General features: G+C 50.5%; 1 protein-coding gene across 4 annotated transcripts in view; it reads left to right on the top strand.

Moving 5' to 3' along the window:
• GALNT14 (polypeptide N-acetylgalactosaminyltransferase 14) overlaps positions 1-20,252 on the top strand; it is a 366,725-nt gene that overhangs the window by 220,019 nt on the left and 126,454 nt on the right. For all 4 annotated transcript variants that reach the window (XM_083175507.1, XM_083175508.1, XM_083175509.1 and 1 more), the window contains exon 3: positions 18,135-18,233. In XM_083175507.1, coding sequence (XP_083031633.1) covers positions 18,135-18,233 — 99 coding nt within the window. The remainder of the gene's footprint in view (positions 1-18,134; positions 18,234-20,252) is intronic.

Here is a 20,252-nt window from a genome sequence, read left to right as displayed (position 1 = left end):
CGGCATTTGTCCATAAATGGGCAGTATCTAAGATGCCATTCAGACAGGAATACATAGCATGCGACATATACAGGGAGACAACAGAACCAGTGCCAGTTCTTCGGATCAAACAAACTACTGGGTGTGAGATGACGTTATATAATAAGATGAGAAGGTGCACATCTTGCAGGATGAAACTACGCGATAGAAAAACATCAATCACCGGTCGACTCTGGATAACTCTGTTATTTATCTCCCAGGGAGTCTTATTAAATATGTGACATAATTACGTTTTCAGGCAACTTTTTGCATAATAGTCACTGTTGTAATTTATAATTTTCTTCGCACCTTTTGTCATCAAAGGACTGGAAGTAAAGTTTTTTTTTTCTTTAAATCCCCAGTGCAGTGGGCTTGGCATTTAATTCCTGTTGTACCACTCTGCCCCGCCCCCTTCCCTGATTGGTCATCACCACCTGCTGTGCTATACATCAGAGATGATCCCTGATGGTTCAAACTGTCATCGGTTTCCAGTCTTTTGGTTCATGCCATCAATTTTAAACTCTGACAGCAATAATGATGATTATCTCTTTGATTGACAGCCCAATTGGTAAATGGGCAATGTGTAGTGTAGCACCCCCTTCAGGATAACAGCGGTATTGATCATAGACAAATCTTGGGAAAGCGAAACTAGCATGGAAGATGTGCGTCTTCATACACACGTAGCCAATCGGAGGTACACGGGGCAGGGAAGCAAATGACAAAATGATAATGGCACATGTTCTGCATAGGTGTCATTATTGGGATACAATAGTCCAGTGCAGTCATGGACTACAGCTGGTGCACTGCAGTGGCCGATTTTACCTGGGGGACTGCAGTACTGCTGCCCATTAACCGATAATGATGGTCGTGGTGTAGCCTGTGACAAAATGACTACACATGAAAAGGTTGACATGGATTTTTCATGTTTTTAAAAAATATTTTTGGGGGGCCTTTTGCACATATACTCCGTATGGCAACAGTAAAGTGAGCATAATGTAGCAGTAGCAGAGTGAGACACCTCTCCTAGTACATGCTACACCAATTGGGGGTTCACGTGCTGATGTGGTGACACTTTTGACTTCCTACCTAGACATTGTCTGTGAGCTCTATAACACCCGTCATTATCATTGGCAGATTTTACCTATGGTTTGCAGGACTGCAGTTGCCGGGGTACAATTCGCCACTGCAGTGAGCCAGCTGTAGTCCATGACAGCACTGGCTACACTGGGACTGGCAGTGACTTCCTATTGGAAGTGCTACCTTCCAATAACACACTACAAGCAGTCCCATTGGGAGGTGTTTCCTCCTCCAGGACTGCCAGTCGGGGCTGTGATTAGCAGACAGTGTGCTGCCTATAAGAAGCCACTCCCTGCCTGAATGTCCGCTCTACCCAGTTTCTAAGGGCTGCAGTCTTCACAGTCCATAAAAACTGTTGTTTAGCACATGTGCAGTCTCGTCACCACTTGTGCACATGCATCTGTCACATCCATTGCGCAAATGTCAGAACTCGTTTGGATGGGGCTAGCTGTTTCCTCTCCGGGCACCGGTAGCCCTCCTCCTACAAGGAGCCACCGGTAGTCATTAGTCATGCACAGGTAGAGCTGTTTCTCACAGCGATTACGGCACATTACATTATAATGCACAGTGATCAGTCATCCACAGACTTCAGTAATGCAGTATGTAACAATCTGGCAGCCTCTCTAATACTGTACATGAGTTAATATGTGCAATGTCAGACTGCTACCAAGACGTGCAGCTAGCGCTGTTATAAATAGGCCTCCTCAATGATATAAATATAGACTGTGAAATAGAGGTAGAACACAGCGCACATTTGCCACCATCAGAGAAAGCGCTGCCGATAAAAAATAATGAGGCTTTGTCACTTAACAAATTAAAAGCAAACGTCTTGACACATTTCTTAGACTATCAGCAAGCGCATAAGTAATTCAGCTTGTAAGAACGATCAGTCGGAGTAATTGCAATTCCTCAGATATATCATAGAGATGGAAGCTTTGGGCAGAAATAACTATTTATGGTAACGGCTGGACTAGGCCGGAGAAAGGGATTATAGACCTTATTCAGGTATGTTGGGAGCAGGGCTGCATTCGCACGGGGGACCGATGTTGTTTCACTGTGCATGCGCATTTGTGCGCAGGTGCATACACAAGGTGCGTGCAAACAGACTTTTTGCCGGGTTCCCGCATCCAGGACAGTGGGCGTGGGGCGAAGAGGGGTATGGGGCGGCCGTTCACACGTTAATGAGGCCATGAAGCGGCAAGGGCTGGCAATAAGGCGCCACGAGATATGCAGATTAAGGGGCACATTTATCATGATCGCATTTACAATGCGATCTGGGCGGAATATTACCGCCCAGGATCGCACTGTAAAATGCGATCATATCACCGGGATGTTTCACCTGCTGTGCGCAGGGACAGGGCTCCGAAAGGAGCCTGTCTCTGTGAAGCCCTAACCCAGAAGCCGGGGGGTCAGCGCATGCGTGGTTATGCGCTGACCCCCGCCGACCCCTCTTACCGCACTGCCCTGCTCGATGGGCTATCGCCATATCAGAATGGCGATAGCCCAGGGGTGCGATGCCGGGCTGCCCGATGTTGATACATCGGGCAGCTCTGCATCCCCCATAGAAACCTATGGGAGATGCCGCCGGCGGCACTGCAGGGAGGATCGCAGCAGGGATCGGAGATTCCTGCTGCGGTCCCCCTATGATACATTTAAGGGATACTTAATATTTGCGGCTAAACCCCGAAAACGTGCGTTTTCGGGGATTTAGCCGCAAATATGGTTTGATAAATGGGCCGTCTAGTCACATCAAAATGGCGGCGAAACTTTAGCTCACTGCCCGCCACCCCTCCCCCACACACCAGTACCGACTTTCCTCAAGAACCTCAAGTGAAAGGTTAAAGGTGTCTTAGACGTTCAACCCCTACCATTTGCATTATGTTCAGCAAGGATGCCTCTCTCAGAGTCGTGCTTAATTTTGTGATAGTCAGGTCCACCCCCAGATTGTGGAGCCCTTAAATCTGCCTAATAATAGAGCCGGCCGTGACGGTACCACCCACCATGCCACTAGTGGATCGGATGCGGCAGACTCGATGGGCCAAGTGGTTCTTATCTGCCGTCATCTTCTGCGTAACACCAGTGCAAATGGATGAACTGGAAGCGCAACACAGTGGGACTCATGCAGAGCTGGATGTACAGCAAAAGTGCAAGGATTTGAAAAATGAGGCCGAGTCAGCCCCTTTATTATTATTATACACATTCCTGTCAGATACAGACTTGTTCTCCATTAAAATACATTGCTGCGTTACATACATGTCACATACTATCTCTGGGAGATACGGGTCACGGCCTCTGTGGGGCTGGAACGAGCGGAGAGAAATATGCGCTATTGACATTTACCCGTTATACTGACTGAATCGATTTAACCAACAGATATTATAATTAAATGTCTGCTGTGTTTAAATTTGAAGACACTGACGCATAAAAGCCATTGCCGGCAGCTACACAAATGAAGTTATGAAGGTGATAAAATATTTAAAGAATTTTACTTTGTAAAAAAAAAAAAGAATCTGAATTTGGCTGTTCCGTAACTCAGCTTTGATGTGAGGAAGACGGTTCTAGGAGATGAAACTACAAAGCGTTATCAGAGCATAGAAGGAACTTTGATGGTTACACAACGGGTATAATTGTGCAATGCGCAACGTGCAACCTTGTGTGTTTTTGGGAAATGATCTCACAGCCGTTGTCATTAGAACCTTCAATTTCATTTTTCTGCGGGAAAAACCTTGAACCTTGATATCACAGCCGCGGAGAAGGGTAGGAACGTGTTATAGCCTGCTGAGAGATACAGACCACTCTGTCACTGTCAGCCAGGAAATATGTCAATCATTGGACAGGGCTGGTGATCTGCCAGTGCATCACAAGTTTTCTTCCCATTTATTTTCACACACTCGCGCGCACACACTTCCGCCATAAAGGGGGAACTGAGGGGGATGTTAGCGCATGTTGCAATGCTAATATTGCCGTTCCTCCCAACTGTCCCCTGTCACTTAGCAGAGCAGCAGTAAATAGATGCCGTGTGCATGTGCACCAATGACATAACTTGGGCACCGGAGACCAAGCGGTGGCAGGAGAGGAGCCTGCGCCTCATGACCTCTGCAGATTCCACGTGGTCAGGCTGCCTCATGGAATCTGCTAAAACAGCCCTCCAAAAATGGCTGATGCCTTGGAGGAGACAGATGCTGGACCTTTAGCATCTGTCAGGGGAATGTATACAGAGCTACCCCAAAGTGCTGGATTATGGGAGAGTTGCCGTGCTGTGAGCATGTAAACCCCTGGCAACTAGCATAGAAACCCCTGGCAGGGAGCATGTAACCCTCTGGTAACGAGTATAGAAACCCAAGGCAATGAGCAAGAAACGTCCGGCAACAAGCATGTAAAATCTAGCATGAGCAAGTAACCGCTGGCAATGAACATATAACCCCTGGCAACAAGTAACCCCCTAGCAATGCACAAGAAACCGCTGGCAATGAGCATGTAGGAAAAAATGTATGAGTGGGGGAACTTTTTCGGCAGGGGGGTAAAACATTTCTAGTTACGCCACCGATGCAGAGTCACAGCAAACGGGGTAGGTGGGCGTGGTTCACAATCACAGCATTCCACAGAAGCCAAGCCCCATTTGCCAAACGTACGCCACCTTTTCAGATGCACTTGTCTTCATCGGGTGGAGGAGCAGCGATTGGGGCATCCAGAGCTGTGGGAGCTAAGTATCGCGCTTAGATAGCAATGAATACGCGATCAGTGATAACTGGGCCCCTTAGTCGTCCAGCAGTGCTCCTCACAGTGACAGTAGAGGTTGGCGGCCATGTTTGTATCTGGCATTAGCACATTCATTGCTTTATTTTCCTGTCACTTCCTTTCTGATTTTCGGAACCCACGTGATGAGAAAGGTTCAGATAAATGGGCCTTATTCAGCATGTATTGCTAATTAGACAAATTGCAAATCAAGCAATTACCGTATGCGCCAGCAGCGTAACTACAAAATATGCATCTCCCTGCCGGAACATTTTGGCAGCTCCCCCAACCCCCTTATCACCCCCCCCCCCCTGGGGTCTGAATCGGCCCCAATGTGTGTGACATTTTGCAATGCACAGTCTAAAGTGAGCATGGTGCAATACTAAAGCAGGCGAAGGAAGATTCTGGCTGCCATCACTTTAACCGTCCACTTAAATCATTATAACCTTTATTATTCCCATTTTTGCAGCCCCTAAGTTATGCTTTATTATGATAACTTATGACAGTTTGAGGACACCAATTTTGCCTTCATATTAACTGTCACAATTTAACATTCTTAGCTAATTTGTTTTCGCTGTGCATGTTAATGTGCTCTCTCCGTATAATGTGCCAAGGGAGATCCAGCGCCACCATTGAATTTATTGGTGGATTTCTGCCACTTCCAAGATGGAGAACAGTAAAAAATAAATCTGGTGGCGGAGGAGTCATCTGGCTAAGTTTGAAACGTTTCCAAATGCCTCCAAACGCACCCTGAGAAATGCATAAGAACATTTCATTCTGGGAAATCAGTAGCGCACGCAGGGGGGTTTCTGAGTACCCAGAAACCCCCCCAGGAGTCTAGGGGCCCTAGGCTGAAAGCTGAGGGTCCCCTTTTTCCATGAGTACAAGAATTTTAAAAATCGGCCCTTAGGAACCGGAGATATCTGACTTCAAAGCAGTGGTCCCCATCCAAGCCTGTTAATTGCTCTTCCCAGTCAGATATTTCAGGTTCTGTCTGACTGAGAGTTTTTCTGAGGGTATATTCCAAAAGCTGAGACTCTCCCCCTTTGAAGGACACTAGTAGCTTGTCTATACTATTCCCAGAACCAGAGATATCAGCCTTCAAGCAGCTGGTTACTGCCCAGCTCCACACACCTGGTATGTAGTTTTATATACTTGTTGGCAGATTGCTCTGCCTCCTGAACTCTGATCCCCTAGTCCCCAATACCATTTGGTAGGTGGGATTCTCTAGTTTTAAATTCCATTAAAATCTAAGTAATCTATTTCTGGGAACTTGAGATATCTGCAGTCAAGCAAGCTGTCCTCCCACCTGAAAATTATGAATAATAAGCCCACTCCACTATACACCCCACCTCTGCATATTAAACATCCTCTACCACCCTGGAAGTTATGTATCAGGGCCCCTTCATTCAGCCCAATGCCCCCTTCTCCCACCCCATCTCCCACCATCTGTGCAGTAAAGGGGTAATTAGTGGAAATTACTGATACAGGCCCTACATGCTGAGCGGTTGATATAATACCCCCTACCACCCGCAGGACATCAAAGCTTCCCCCACCCCTACCACTGGAGGATTGGTAGGGGCCCCAATACAATGCTGTGCCCAGGGGTCTACACTGCTGTTGACGCCCCTGTATGTATATATATATATGTGTGTATGTATGTATGTATGTATGTACTAGGTGATTCATCGCGCCCTACGGGCGCTCTTCACACCGTCGTAAGGGGCTGCGCCCCCTTAATTTGTGAACATTTGTATATGAAAAAGATGGTTAGAATTGTATGAAAGATGGCCTGTATTGCAACTTGAGTTATAGGTGAAATGTGTTAAATAGAGAGCATATGATGTGGAAGGGGGTGTGTATTGTTTTGTTTAATTAAAAAGCGGTTACAGAGTAAGATGTACATTGATAGTGTGGATGGTACAGTGACATTTGTGGGTGTGGGGGGGGGGCTGTGTGTGCGTGTTGTTTAGGTGTGTGTGTGTGCAATAGTATAGTAGGGTGTTTCTGAGTCAGCGGCTCCCCACTGGCGGCGGTCACGACACAGGAAACCAGGAGGCTGGGTAGTGATAGGGGTGTGTGGGCATAAGGGGGACTAAAGAGGAGGGTGGTAGATACTGTGCAGCTTCTGCCAGTGGGTGAGGGTCCAGCGTGGCAGTACAGGAGTACAGGATGGTGGCCCTTAGTCAGTGTCTCCTCCTACTGGGTGGGAGTTCGGGTGCATGAGAGCAGGAGGCTGGGCTATGAGGCATGATAGGGGCATGTGGGCAAAACAGCGTCAGCGACTCCCCAGTGGTGGAAGTTACGGTTCAGGAGAGCAGGAAGCTGGGTAGTGATAGGGGTGTGTGAGTATACGGGGGACTAAAGAGGGGCTTAGGGGTGCTGCCGTGGGTGGATGCCGTGAATTGCGGGAGGGGGGGGGGGGGGTCGCGGGGGGGTGTGTGGGTACCGCGAATTGTGGGAGGGGCGCGGGGGGTTGCAGTGAATCGCGGGAGGGTGGGTCGCGGGGGCGGGGGGTTGCCGCAATGACAGGAGGGGGGGTCAGGGGTGGGGAATCGCGGTAGGGGGGTCGTGGGGGGCACCGTGAACAGCGGGAGGGGGGGCCCGGCGCGAATCGTGGGAGGGGGGGTCGCGGGGTGCCGCAATCGCAGGAGGGGGGGGTGTCACGGGGTGGGGCCGCGAATCGCGGGAGTCACCGGGGGTGCCGCGAATTGCGGGGGGTGTGCTGCAAATCGCGGGAGGGGGGGTGCCGCGAATCGCCACAAGAAAAAATCAACACAGAAAGTTCAACACATGTAAATGTTGACATAAGTGTGGCACTTCATCGGTGTCCATGTCGACACATGAGAATGAATATGAAAACATTAAAAAAAAGAAAAATAAATCTTCAAAAACTCATGGCAACCTTTTTCATTGTCGACCATAGCCGTGCCAGTGTTTTGCATGTGCCATTTAATCCTGGGGTTGCCGTGAATCGCGCGCGGGGGTGGGGGGGAGGGAGGGAGGAGGTGAGGGGTGTCCGCAAATCACGGGAGGAGGGGTCGTGGGTGGATGCCGTGAATTGCGGGAGGGGGGGGTCGGGGGGGGGGGGGTGTGGGTGCCGCGAATTGTGGGAGGAGGGGGCACGGGGGTTGCAGTGAATCACTGGAGGGTGGGTCGCGGGGGCGGGGGGTTGCCGCAATGACAGGAGGGGGGGTCAGGGGTGGGGAATCGCGGTAGGGGGGGTCTTGGGGGGCACCGTGAACCGCGGGAGGGGGGGCCCGGGGGGTTGGCGCGAATCGTGGGAGGGGGGGTCGCGGGGTGCTGCGAATCGCAGGAGGGGGGGGTGTCACGGGGTGGGGCCGCGAATCGCGGGAGTCACCGGGGGTGCCGCGAATTGCGGGGGGTGTGCTGCAAATCGCGGGAGGGGGGTCACGGGGGGGGGTGCCGCGAATTGCCATAAGAAAAAATCAACACAGAAAGGTCAACACATGTAAATGTTGACATAAGTGTGGCACTTCATTGGTGTCCATGTCGACACATGAGAATGAATATGAAAACTTTGTAAAAGTGAAAAATAAATCTTGTCAACCTTTTTCATTGTCGACCATAGCCATGTCAGTGTTTTGCATGTGCCATTTAATCGTGGGGATGCCGTGAATGGGGGGGGGGGGGGGGAGGTGCATACCTCCCAACATGACCCTCTCCAGGAGGGACACATTGCTCTGTTTCTGGACATTCTTCTTAATTTATGGATTACCATCACCTGTGCTTAAACACCTTTCTTATCAATTACCCTGTTTAAAACAGGTGATGACAATCATAAATTAAGATGGAAGTCCACAACCCAGCGTTACAGCTCCAGACACACTTTGAGTGACAGATGTTTAAACGAGGGCTGAATAAGCCCAAGTGCAGTTAAGAGCCTGTGAATTGGGCTGTGTAAATAAAGTTGAGTGAGAGAGACAGGGCATAGAAGGAGGGGTTAATCCAGGGCGGGAAGCCCCCACCAATGGGGGGCAAAGGGGGTTGCACCCCAGGTCAGGGGTATATAGGTTAGGGTAGCAAGGGTATGCGCCCTCTTTGATTCTTTGATCTGCAGGGATCAGCGTCACGGAGAAAAGATAAGTAAAGCTTGCAGCGTCTTACCTCAAGTGGAATTATGTCTAGCAGACCCAGAAGGAACGCCCCACCGCCGCGCTGGCTGGCGGACGCCGCGCGCCCGCTCAGCCATGTCCCTGGGCGTGGGGATGTGGGTGGCCGCCCGGTGGTGCTGGTAGCCGGAGGCGGTGGTTCGCGGCCTGTGTCACCCGCCGCTCACGGTAGTGGCGGGTCGGGCGCAAGGACTCCCCCTCCTGCTCCCTCCGCAGGTGAATTGCATCCCCAGGGACCCGGGGGCGTAATGGCGGCGGGTGGCGGGGATGCCGGCGCGTCCGAGATGGCGGCCGCGATCTGCAGAGAAGGAGAGCCGGGAGGCGCGTCAGCTGTCTCCTCGCGCTCACCCGGCTCTCTCATGCGCGCCGGAGACGGCGGCAGTCAGGCTTCCCCCTCGCGTCAAGCAGCAGGGAGGGAGGGGAGTGTCAGTGGGGACGGAGACCGCGCAGCTCCCTGCGCGGTCTCGGTGCCTCAGTCAGGAGACAGTGGGACAGCAGCTCCTCCTGCTGACTCCCCTGGAAATAACGGCAGCATAAGGGCAGAAGCTCCACCTGCTGGCCAGGCCGCAGAGGCGCAGGCACAAGAATGTGAACAGGCAGGAAGGGAGGCCAGGGATGCAGGGTCACAGGGTGCCAGCAACCAAGCTGGCTTGGTGGAAGTGGGGGAGGGTCGCCCGGGCAGGGGACCTAGCCCCATGATGGTCATCACAGGTGGCCCCACACCGGGGCAATACAATGAACCAAGGCCCAGGCTATGGCGTATGCAAGCCCCATTGGCGGGAGGACATTACGGGCAGGGTGCAACACACCCCCCGGCCGGGGAGATGTTTTATGAGGACCAGGGTCGGGGAACAGGCTTTCAGCCTCCCCAGGGAAATCTGGCTCCAGGTTTAAGGGGTTATGGGGCCCAAAATCAACACAACTATGCGTCAGGCCCACAATTTAACAGGGCCCAGGGAGGTCCAACCCATTTCTTACCTCAGCAATTCATGGGGCAACAGGGGCAGGGGCAATGGCCCATGCAGTACCAAACATTTGGGAGTTACGGCGGGCCTCAGTTCCCCTACTGGGGTTCTGGGCCCGGCCACTCTTTCAATGTAGGAATGCCAGCATACAACCCTTACATCCAGCAAGGGGGATATGGGTTCCCGGGATATCAAATGCAGCCGTACGGGGGCTGGGCGCCGCCGCCAAGGGGCCATTTCGCGGGGAACCTTGACAGTCACCTTAGGCAAGGGGAGGTTGTGGCAGATATGCATAGGTCTAGCGCTCGCGGGCCGGCATTGCAGGTAGACTTAAGGGCAGCGGAAGTTGTAGATCTGGCTGCCACTTCACCCAGTCGCACAGTCATTGACGCCCCTTCTATTTCAGCCTCTGAAACACGTCCAACTTCACCGGTGCCGTCCTTGGGGTCGAGGTCTCGTGAGGGGTCAACACGCACAGTAACTCCGCGGTCGACTCTGGGGGAGAAAACATCAGCTGTCAAGACAACCAAGAAAGCGGGAGAATCCTCGGCCGCAAAAGAAACACCGGCGAGCGAATCAGTGGTTGAAGTTGACGAGAACACGTCGCAAGAGGGAGATGGTGAAGAAGAAGGGTCGTCTTCGGGTGAGTCAGGGTCTTCAGCATCGTCAGGTGGTAGTGATGACTCAGGCGCTACTAAACGCCCGCGCAAGCTAGCAAAGCTAGTTGCTAAGCAGGTGGCAAAGGAGGTGCAGGGAAAAAAGCGTAAGAGGAAACGCAGCACACCAGCAGCGCCAGCGGATACTGGGGCATCGCACTGCTCTAATACGGCGGTAGCTCGAGGGCTCAGGAAGGGAGTTAGGGAAAAAATCCGCAAAGGGAAGTTTATCGATTTCTTCACCATAACAACAGAAATGAAGAAGGAATTCGATAAAGCAAAGAAGGCCACGCCCAACGGCGAAGCGGCCTTTAAGGGTTTCCATAACTGGTTAAGGGGATTCCTGGCTTTCTCATCGTGTTACTTAACGCTCAGGCCCACCGAATACTTGAATGTGATTAGATACTTGCATCTCATAAATGAGACTTTTATGAGTTATAAGGGCCCGGCGTGGAGGGAATATGATGAGAAGTTCAGGTTATGTCACGAGGGCACCCCCATCATGCCCATGGGCTCTAAGCATGTTGAGATCTGGTGGGAGGTTATAGGGAAAAGCCAGCCCATGACAGAACCCGCCGGGAAGAAGTCCTTTCAGGGGGGAAAAGCATCGGGGAAATCCGGGGGGAAAGGGCGTTGTTTCGCTTACAACGACGGTAAATGTGACAGAGGGGCCAAGTGCCGTTTTAAGCACGAATGTAAGATCTGTGGAGCAGGCCACCCTGCCAAATCCTGCAAAGGGGATGGTAAGTCGGGGGACACCGGGGAGGGAGCGGCTAGCTCTAAATAAGGCGGAATCCCCTATAATTATAAAACAGTTGGCCCTTTACTTAAAAGAGTACCCCAAGAAGCTCGATGCAGAGTTTTTGTTGGAGGGTTTTGTTCATGGTTTTTCATTACCCATCCCAAAAAGTTTTTACACATCCACTAATAAGAATTTAAAGTCAGCCAGGGAATTGCCGGAGGTGGTTAGGGACAAGGTGCTAAATGAGGTCAAGCTGGGCAGGATGGAGGGACCATTTGAGGTACTCCCTATACCTGACCTGTGCATATCACCGCTGGGTGTGGTGCCCAAAAAGACGCCAGGCAAATTTCGCCTGATACAGCACCTGTCCCACCCACCCGGCAATTCTGTCAACGATGCCATCCCAGAGGAATTGGCAAGCGTTCGCTACCAGTTATTCGAGGAAGTTCTTAGTTTGGTTAAAAGTTTCGGCCCAGGGGCCCTTATGGCCAAGTTGGACATAGAATCTGCTTTTAGGCTGCTTCCACTACACCCAGAATCGTTCAGATTTATGGGTTTTAAGATGCAAGGGGCCTATTACATAGATAAATGTCTCCCCATGGGCTGCTCGATATCTTGCTCATATTTTGAAAAATTTAGTACTTTTCTTCAATGGTGCATCCAGAGGGAGGCTGGCTCCAGAGGGGTAGCCCACTATCTGGACGATTTCCTCATAGCAGGACCAGCAGGTCGAGCGGAATGTGGGGAGACATTGCAAGTAGCTTTAAGAGTTTTCAGTTCGTTAGGAGTTCCCATAGCCCACGACAAAACAGAGGGACCGGTAACTGTGCTGGCGTACCTTGGTATTGAAATAGACACCGGGGAGGGTTGCTGTAGGCTACCAGCGGACAAGGTCCACAAGCTGCGGGAGCTGATAGTCGACTGCGGGGCTAGAAAGAGGGTCCAGCTACGAACCGTCCAGTCCCTACTGGGTTCTTTAAATTTTGCCTGTAGGGTGATACCCATGGGCAGGGTTTTCTGCAGGAAATTGGAAAGGGCCACGGCGGGGGTCAGGGACCCACACCACACAATCCGCTTGGGAAAGGAAATCAAGGATGATTTGAGGACATGGTCCGAATTCTTGGTTGACTTTAACAGGCGCCTAATGTGGCAGTCTGAGGCGGCCTCAAACTGGGACCTGCAGCTCTTTACGGATGCTGCGGGATCTTCGGGTTTTGGTGCCTTCTTGCAAGGGGAGTGGTGCTGCGAAAAGTGGCCTCAATCCTGGATTGACAGAGGGTTTACAGTAAACATGTTATTACTGGAGCTCTTCCCCATTATAGTCGCAGTGGAGCTATGGGCTGGCCAGCTAGCAAACAGAAACATAATCTTCTGGTGCGATAATTTAGGGGTTGTTCACGCAGTAAACAATCAAAGGGCAACATCGCCGGAAGCATTGAGATTGCTGAGGCACCTTGTCCTTGTTTGTTTAAAGAACAATATCAATTTCAGGGCTGAGCACGTACCAGGGGTGGACAATGAAGTGGCAGACGCTTTATCAAGATTTCAGTTCACCAGATTCCGCGCCCTAGCTCCAACAGCAGCCGAGACCGGCCTAAGTTGTCCAAATTCTGTCTGGCAGGTGATAGAGCCGGCATGACAGAATTGGCATTTCGGTCATTGGCGCCAGCGACTCGTAGGGCATACGAAAAAGCCTGGGAGGATTGGTGTAGATACCAGCAGCGGCCGGAGGCCAGGGGTAAGTCTGTTGACGACTGCCTCCTGGCTTTCGTTTGGGGCAACTACAATAGTGGCAGGTCCAAGTCGGCTATGGCGGCGACATTGGCGGGAATAGCTTTTCATTGCCGTTTATTCAACATGCCAGACCCAACGAAGTCTTTTATTCTAAGTAAAGCGATGAAGGGTTGGTCTAGGGTACAGCCAGTTCAACCAGATAATAGACGCCCATTGGACGAGGCGAAGTTGGTAGAGCTATTACAGGGCTTGGCATCGGTGGCAGAAAATGCCTCGGAGCTGGCACTTTTTAGGGTGGCTTACGCCTGGGCTTTCCATGGCGCATTTAGGGTTAGTGAGCTAACTGCGCGCAATAAGAAAGTACACTCAGGCATACTGTGGGAGGATGTGGTGGTTGGCAAGGAACAGGTGCTATGCAAGCTGAAAAGGTCTAAGACAGACCAGCAAGGCAGGGGCACCTGGATCACGCTAAGACCACACCTAGTGAAAAGTATTTGCCCAGTTGCTCTAGCTGGGGAGTATGTGGCATTGAGACAGGGTGCAGCCGCACAATTCTTAGCGCATGCAGACGGATCGCCGCTAACGAAGTTTCAGTTCGCTGCAGTAATGAAAAAGGGCCTAGCGGCGATAGGGCTAAGACCTGAGGATTTCGGAACGCATTCGTTCAGGATTGGCGCAGCCACGTCAGCAGCAGTGGCGGGTTTGCCACAAAGCGCAATCAAGGCCGTGGGCAGGTGGAAATCCAATAGCTTTAAGAAATACGTTAGAGTTGAAATGCTTTAGTTATAAAATATATAGTTAAGTTAATTGTAAGTTAAGTATAGCAGTATAAGTTAATTACAAGTTAAGTATAGCATGCGCCTGTTGCGCGGGTCCAAAAACGTCTCGTTTACAAACGGTTGGGGAACGGCTAGCGTTCCGCAATCGTCGGTGTGGAGTGAATTTTTTATTTTTCCTCTAAGAGGTGCTTAATTCAATCTGGCCCCAAACTAAGAAGCCCTCTAGAGGTTTTTGAGTTTTTCACCTCCACTTGGACCTCAGTCTAAACCCGTTAATTGTTACTATAGAGCATAAGTATGGATACTAATCGTTAGGTTCTGCTTTCTTTTCAGCCCTTCCCCTTCCCATTGGCCCCACGGGGGTGATTTGGTTTGTAGGTCACTCATACGTCTTTTGGGCAGAAAGAAATAGCCTAGCCAGAACAGCGCCAGTGTTAGCAAAGGCAAAATCAGTGAGATGGCTGGGTGTTAGAGGCATGTTGTGGAAGGACTTGTTGGGGTTTTTGGAAAAGAAGAGTAGCGGTTTTGTCAAGCCCGATACCTTAATTATACATCTGGGAGGCAACGACTTGGCTAAAACCACAGGCATTGCTCTAAGGATAAAAATGGAGAAAGATCTGTTGGTTTTGTTGCGTAAGTGGAGCGGCTTGAAGCTGGTGTGGTCAGACATTGTACCACGTTTTTCATGGAGAGGCGCCAAAAACCCTGTGGCAATTGAGAAGGCTAGGAAAAAGCTGAATCACGCTGTGACTAGGTTTGTCTTAAGGCAAGGGGGAAGGGCAGTTAGGCACCCGAACATTGTGACGGAGAAATCAGGCATGTACAGGCCAGACGGAGTGCACCTCTCAGAGGAGGGCATGGCGATTTTTCTGGAAGATATTTTTAAACAGTTAATTTAGTGGGTGTCATTACTGTAGGGTATGGCGGGGCATTGGTACTAGGTGCACAGGGCAGTAGAGAAGTACCATTGCTGTGGCGGGACAGCACCCTCGACCAGGATTCTAGAAGGGCGTCAGGTGGTCCCTGCGTGGTATTACCCCTCTCCTTGCCAGGAGGGCGGACGGGCCCCGACTCAGCGCGGTGGGGCGACGAACATTTAGGCGGATATGTTCGCGTCAGGCCTTAGAGGCGGGGGGATGTCCACGCAGGGCGGGCTGTGCCTTTGGTAAGGGGTGTGTAGGAATTTGGGAACGACCTGGTCGTTGCCCGGGGCAACACCCCTGAACGGTCTCTGGTCTCAGGTGCCTGGTCTTTGCCATCCCCTTTATCGGGGGTCATACCATTTCTTAAATAAATAAGTATGACAGTTTTAATCTAAGCTATTGGTGTCGCGTCTTTATTTTAGATAAGTGTCTACGTGTGAAGTTATTTCTAGGCCGTTATGTGGTTATAAGAGTACAAGCAACATATTCACTAGGCTACTTAGTTTAAACGAGGGCTGAATAAGCCCAAGTGCAGTTAAGAGCCTGTGAATTGGGCTGTGTAAATAAAGTTGAGTGAGAGAGACAGGGCATAGAAGGAGGGGTTAATCCAGGGCGGGAAGCCCCCACCAATGGGGGGCAAAGGGGGTTGCACCCCAGGTCAGGGGTATATAGGTTAGGGTAGCAAGGGTATGCGCCCTCTTTGATTCTTTGATCCCCACCCTCCCTTCCCTTTCTTCTAAAGGCTTTGCCTCACAAAAATTTGATTCAATTGGCTATTATAATTTTAAAATTGGCGGGACAGCACCCTCGACCAGGATTCTAGAAGGGCGTCAGGTGGTCCCTGCGTGGTATTACCCCTCTCCTTGCCAGGAGGGCGGACGGGCCTCGACTCAGCGCGGTGGGGCGACGAACATTTAGGCGGATATGTTCGCGTCAGGCCTTAGAGGCGGGGGGATGTCCACGCAGGGCGGGCTGTGCCTTTGGTAAGGGGTGTGTAGGAATTTGGGAACGACCTGGTCGTTGCCCGGGGCAACACCCCTGAACGGTCTCTGGTCTCAGGTGCCTGGTCTTTGCCATCCCCTTTATCGGGGGTCATACCATTTCTTAAATAAATAAGTATGACAGTTTTAATCTAAGCTATTGGTGTCGCGTCTTTATTTTAGATAAGTGTCTACGTGTGAAGTTATTTCTAGGCCGTTATGTGGTTATAAGAGTACAAGCAACATATTCACTAGGCTACTTAGTAGCCAAATATATAAGAGATGTATATATATATGTGTGTGTGTGTACTTTAACTGACCCGGCATATACTGGGTCACCTAAGTGTCCATCTCCGTGCTTTGCTCCGCCCCTCTGGAAACCCCCTTCTGAAAATCCTGCGTTTGCCACTGGAAATAAAAGCTAGCAGTGGGGGAATACCGCCTCTGTGGTCATGTGATCCGATCCTGCCCACACAGCATGTGACCAAACCAAACGGATCGCGTTTCTCCTCCCTTCAGCTGTATTTGGGCACTAAGGTGGAGAAGCCTCAAACCTTCTCAAGAAGACAAGCAGCGATGTTGCCCACAGCACCCAATCAGATTCTACCTATTATTCATCTAATGCGTTCTATAAAATGATAGCTCAAAGCTGATTGGATGCTATGGCAGTTTGCCTCAGTCCTTTCAAGAAGATCGTGGAACAACTGTCAGACAGTGGCCACATGTTTGGTGGCTTGTTTGCCACGTGCGTGGTCCTAGAATGGCTGCCATTAATGGTGCTACTCAAATTGACAGGCCAAGCGTGTTTGCATTATAAAGATGGCCGCTATTAAATAACTGTAACGCAGAGGATGGTCTGGCTGCTCATGTGTGAATGGTTACCCTGTTGTTTGGCTTTCGGGCCAATGCAGGTTCATAGTGTTTGATTGGTTGCTATGGGCAACATTACATTTTCAAAAGAACTCACATCTTAGTAAATGTAACACTGTCACTTTTAGTTAGGATATATCTTGTCGACAATGGATGTAATGTTGATATGCTTGGCATGTCAACATTGACCATGCTGACATTCATAATTTCGACACTGATAAAATGTTTACATGATTGTTGACAAAACGTCCCTGGTGGTCAGTGGAGAGTTACCTGGTGCGGCGGGTATGGTGGTTCCAGAGATGTCTTCCAAGTCTGACGGTGACGTACTGATGACTTCTGGTGGATCCTGGGGTGCTTCTGCTGCTACTAACCCTAACCGTCCCCTCCTGTAATCTAAATCTATCCATCCACCGAATTCCTAACCAGAAATTCCCCTCCGGCAGCCTAACCCCAACCCACCACATATAGCCTAAGCCTAACCTCTCATCCCATAGTCTAACACTGGTCCTCCACAATACCGTGAGGTAAATCTTGCCAAACGGAGCCAAATCCTCCAGCGGTGATGTATAATATTTAAAGTGGACAATATTTGTCGGGGGCTTTCGTCTCTTATAGGCTAAGAGAGGACTGAGCACCATAGGAACGAGCGGGACAGTACTAACTAATTGCCAATCCTCGCTGTGTGTCTCTGTATTTTAATAGTTATTATTGCAAATCATGTTATTGTTATCACCTATTTTTACTTGCGCTATTATAAAAAAGGTTGATTTACGCCAATTGATCCAGCGGTATACAAATTTATTTAGCATTACTCTTATCCCCTTTTCTTGTAACACTGGTCCTCCTCCTAGTGTCTAACCCTAACCCTCTCCCTAGTGCCGAAACCTCTCTTTGTGTAGTCTAACTCTAAATCCCTACCTAGTGCCTAACCCTCCCCCTAGTGCCTAACCCTCCCCCTAGTGCCTAACCCTAACCTCCCCCTAGTGCCTAACTCTAACCATCCCCTTAGTGCCTAACCCTAACCTCCCCCTAGTGCCTAACCCTAATCCTCCCCCTAGTGCCTAACCCTAATCCTCCCCCTAGTGCCTAACTCTAACCATCCCCATAGTGCCTAATGCTCCCGGATCCAGGGAGGTACTTAATGTATTTTATTTTAAAGTTGCATGGTCACGCCTCGCTCAATTAGGCCACACCTCATGAAAGTACCTGGGCTCAGCCGGGCTCTCTACTGTCCTAATCTTAAAATGTCATCCCCTGCACACAGCCTAAACCTAACCCTCCTCTGCCAAAGCCTAACCCCAAACACCATGGCAGGGAAAGGAAAGTTCTAGTATCACACGATGACGAGGTATAATAAGACAATACCAGGGAACATTTGCTTTTCTTTCAGAACTCTATGTAAATGTTTTCACTGTGAGGAATAAAATGTAGATCTGTGCTGTGAGATAGAAGTTGACGGAACGTTCCTGAATGCTGAGTTCTGTCTCCGCTGACGCAGTAATTGCTCTCTCTCTTTCAGATGTACGGAATTGCACTACTCACCAGATCTTCCACCTACAAGTATCATTATTACCTTTCACAACGAGGCCAGATCCACACTTCTGAGAACCATCAGGAGGTAAGATATCTGCTGTGACAGCGTTCCGCTAAATGTAACTATATCACACTGACACGTCTGCCGACTGATATTGCAGGTTATTGTCTGAGATGCTGCTAATTAAAACACCGAAATGAGAGTGCCGAGAGACAGACGGCAGTTCGGGTGTAGCAGCGAGGAGGTGACCTTTACCCTATTGTGCTGTCTTATTTCCTGCGCTGAAACATTTGCACAATTAGCTGAAGTAATAAAAAAAAAAGCAATGGAAGAAGTTAAAGCAATGTTCTATTTGGTACAGAGGCATAACTACAACTTGGGCCCCATAGCAAAGTCCTGAAAGGGGTCCCCTTATTGTCACTGCAATGCCGCTCGGAGAGGGGGGGGGGGGGGGGCAGAAGAAAGAGTGGGTAGAGTGAGAGATAAAGGGTGCAGAGAAAGAGAGAGAAAGATAAAGGGAGGAGTGCGAACAGGAGAGAGGGTGAGAGGAAGAGGGGATCAAGAGTGTGAGAGTGTCAGGGAGAGAAAGGAGGAGAGACAGGGGGAGAGGGTGTCAGGGAGAGAGAGACAGAGCCAAGTGTAAAGGTAGGGGGGAGAAAGAAAGGGTGAGACTGTTACAGAGGGAGAAGGAGGAATGAGGGAGAGGGGAAAGAGGTGGGTAGAAGATATATAGAGGAGAAAGAGACAAGGGGCAGAGAGAGAAATAGAGATGTGAGACAGTGGGGGAGTGAGAGAGGGTTGAGAGAAAGAGGGGATGGGGGAAGAGAGCAGGGGGTGGGGGAGAGAGAGAACGTGGAGGTGAAAAAGGAGAAGAGAGAAAAGGGAATGGTGAACAAGCAAAAAAGAGGACAGGGTGGTGGAGAGAGAGTGGGGTATGGGGAGGGTCAAGGGGATTGAAGGATGAGGGAAGGGAGGAGAGGGGAGATGAGAGTGGTGTAGCGCGATTACAGGGGAAGGGGGGAAGGGCAGTGCGGTAAGACAAGAGGGGAAGGGGAAGAGGAGAAGGGAGGGGGGATGGGGAGCAAGGATTCGACTGGCCTCAACCTGGCAGGTCTGCAAATGCAGTCACCAGCTCCTTTCACTGGTGCTGGGCTCCCCTGCTCTTCTGGGCTGGGCTGTACCGCTTCCCAGCACCACGGTGCCCAACTCTCCCCCGTGACTCTGAGGCTCATCTGATTCCACTGCGCCCTGCGCAGTACTTTACTACTGCTCCCTGGGTGGCGCCGGGATTTACTTCTCCCCAGGAGACCTTTAATGCTCCCCGGGTGGCGCCATCCAGACCTTTACTTATCCTCTGTTCCCTGGATGGCGCCGGGCTCCTCTGATTCCTGGACAGCGCAGGGCTCCATTGCTTCCCATGCGGCGCCCGATGTCTTCTGCTCTTAAGGGCTATTTCATATGCTCCAGCCGGGCAGCGAAACCCTGCACGGCCAATAAGCCATGCCGCACACAGAAGTTTAGAATGGTGGGGATGGCCACAGCCCAGCAGCCATCCTTTCCAGTGGTGGGATCCGGCTGTATCCGAGCGGCCGGGCCGTGGCCATCCCATGTGAATGGACACAATCCTGTCCATTATTAACTACTGTGTGCGGCACGGCTTTTGGACATGCGGGGTTTAGCCGCCCGGCAGGCGCCGGAGCGTTTGAAATAGCCCTGAGTGCAGGAAATTAATCTCAACAGGACCAGCCCCGGAGGCTTCATTTACATGGCCAGCTGCTGGACTTCTAGTGAGTCTAAGAATTTTTTTTCTGCTAAATTGTGGTAAAGTGAGTAGAAATTACGACTTTCATAAACTCACCATCGGGTATCCCCAGGCCCACACTTTAAAAACTGTACACACTTAATCATAACTTAACCTTAACTTAACTAACTTAATCTAAAATAAAGACACGGACACAAAGTGCTGGCGTTTCAAATTAACTATAAATGGTGGCGGCACTAAAGAACGGTCACTAGAGGAAAAGTGGGGTTAAAGATCACTATGCAAACACTATGCTGGTGATCACTCTCCCTGGTCAAACCACCCAGGCAGGTGGTGTGGCC

This window comes from Crinia signifera, chromosome 3 (assembly GCF_055691185.1).
Source record: "Crinia signifera chromosome 3, ASM5569118v1, whole genome shotgun sequence".
Classification (NCBI taxonomy): Eukaryota; Metazoa; Chordata; class Amphibia; order Anura; family Myobatrachidae; genus Crinia; species Crinia signifera.
This window is presented reverse-complemented; position numbering and strand designations above follow the sequence as displayed.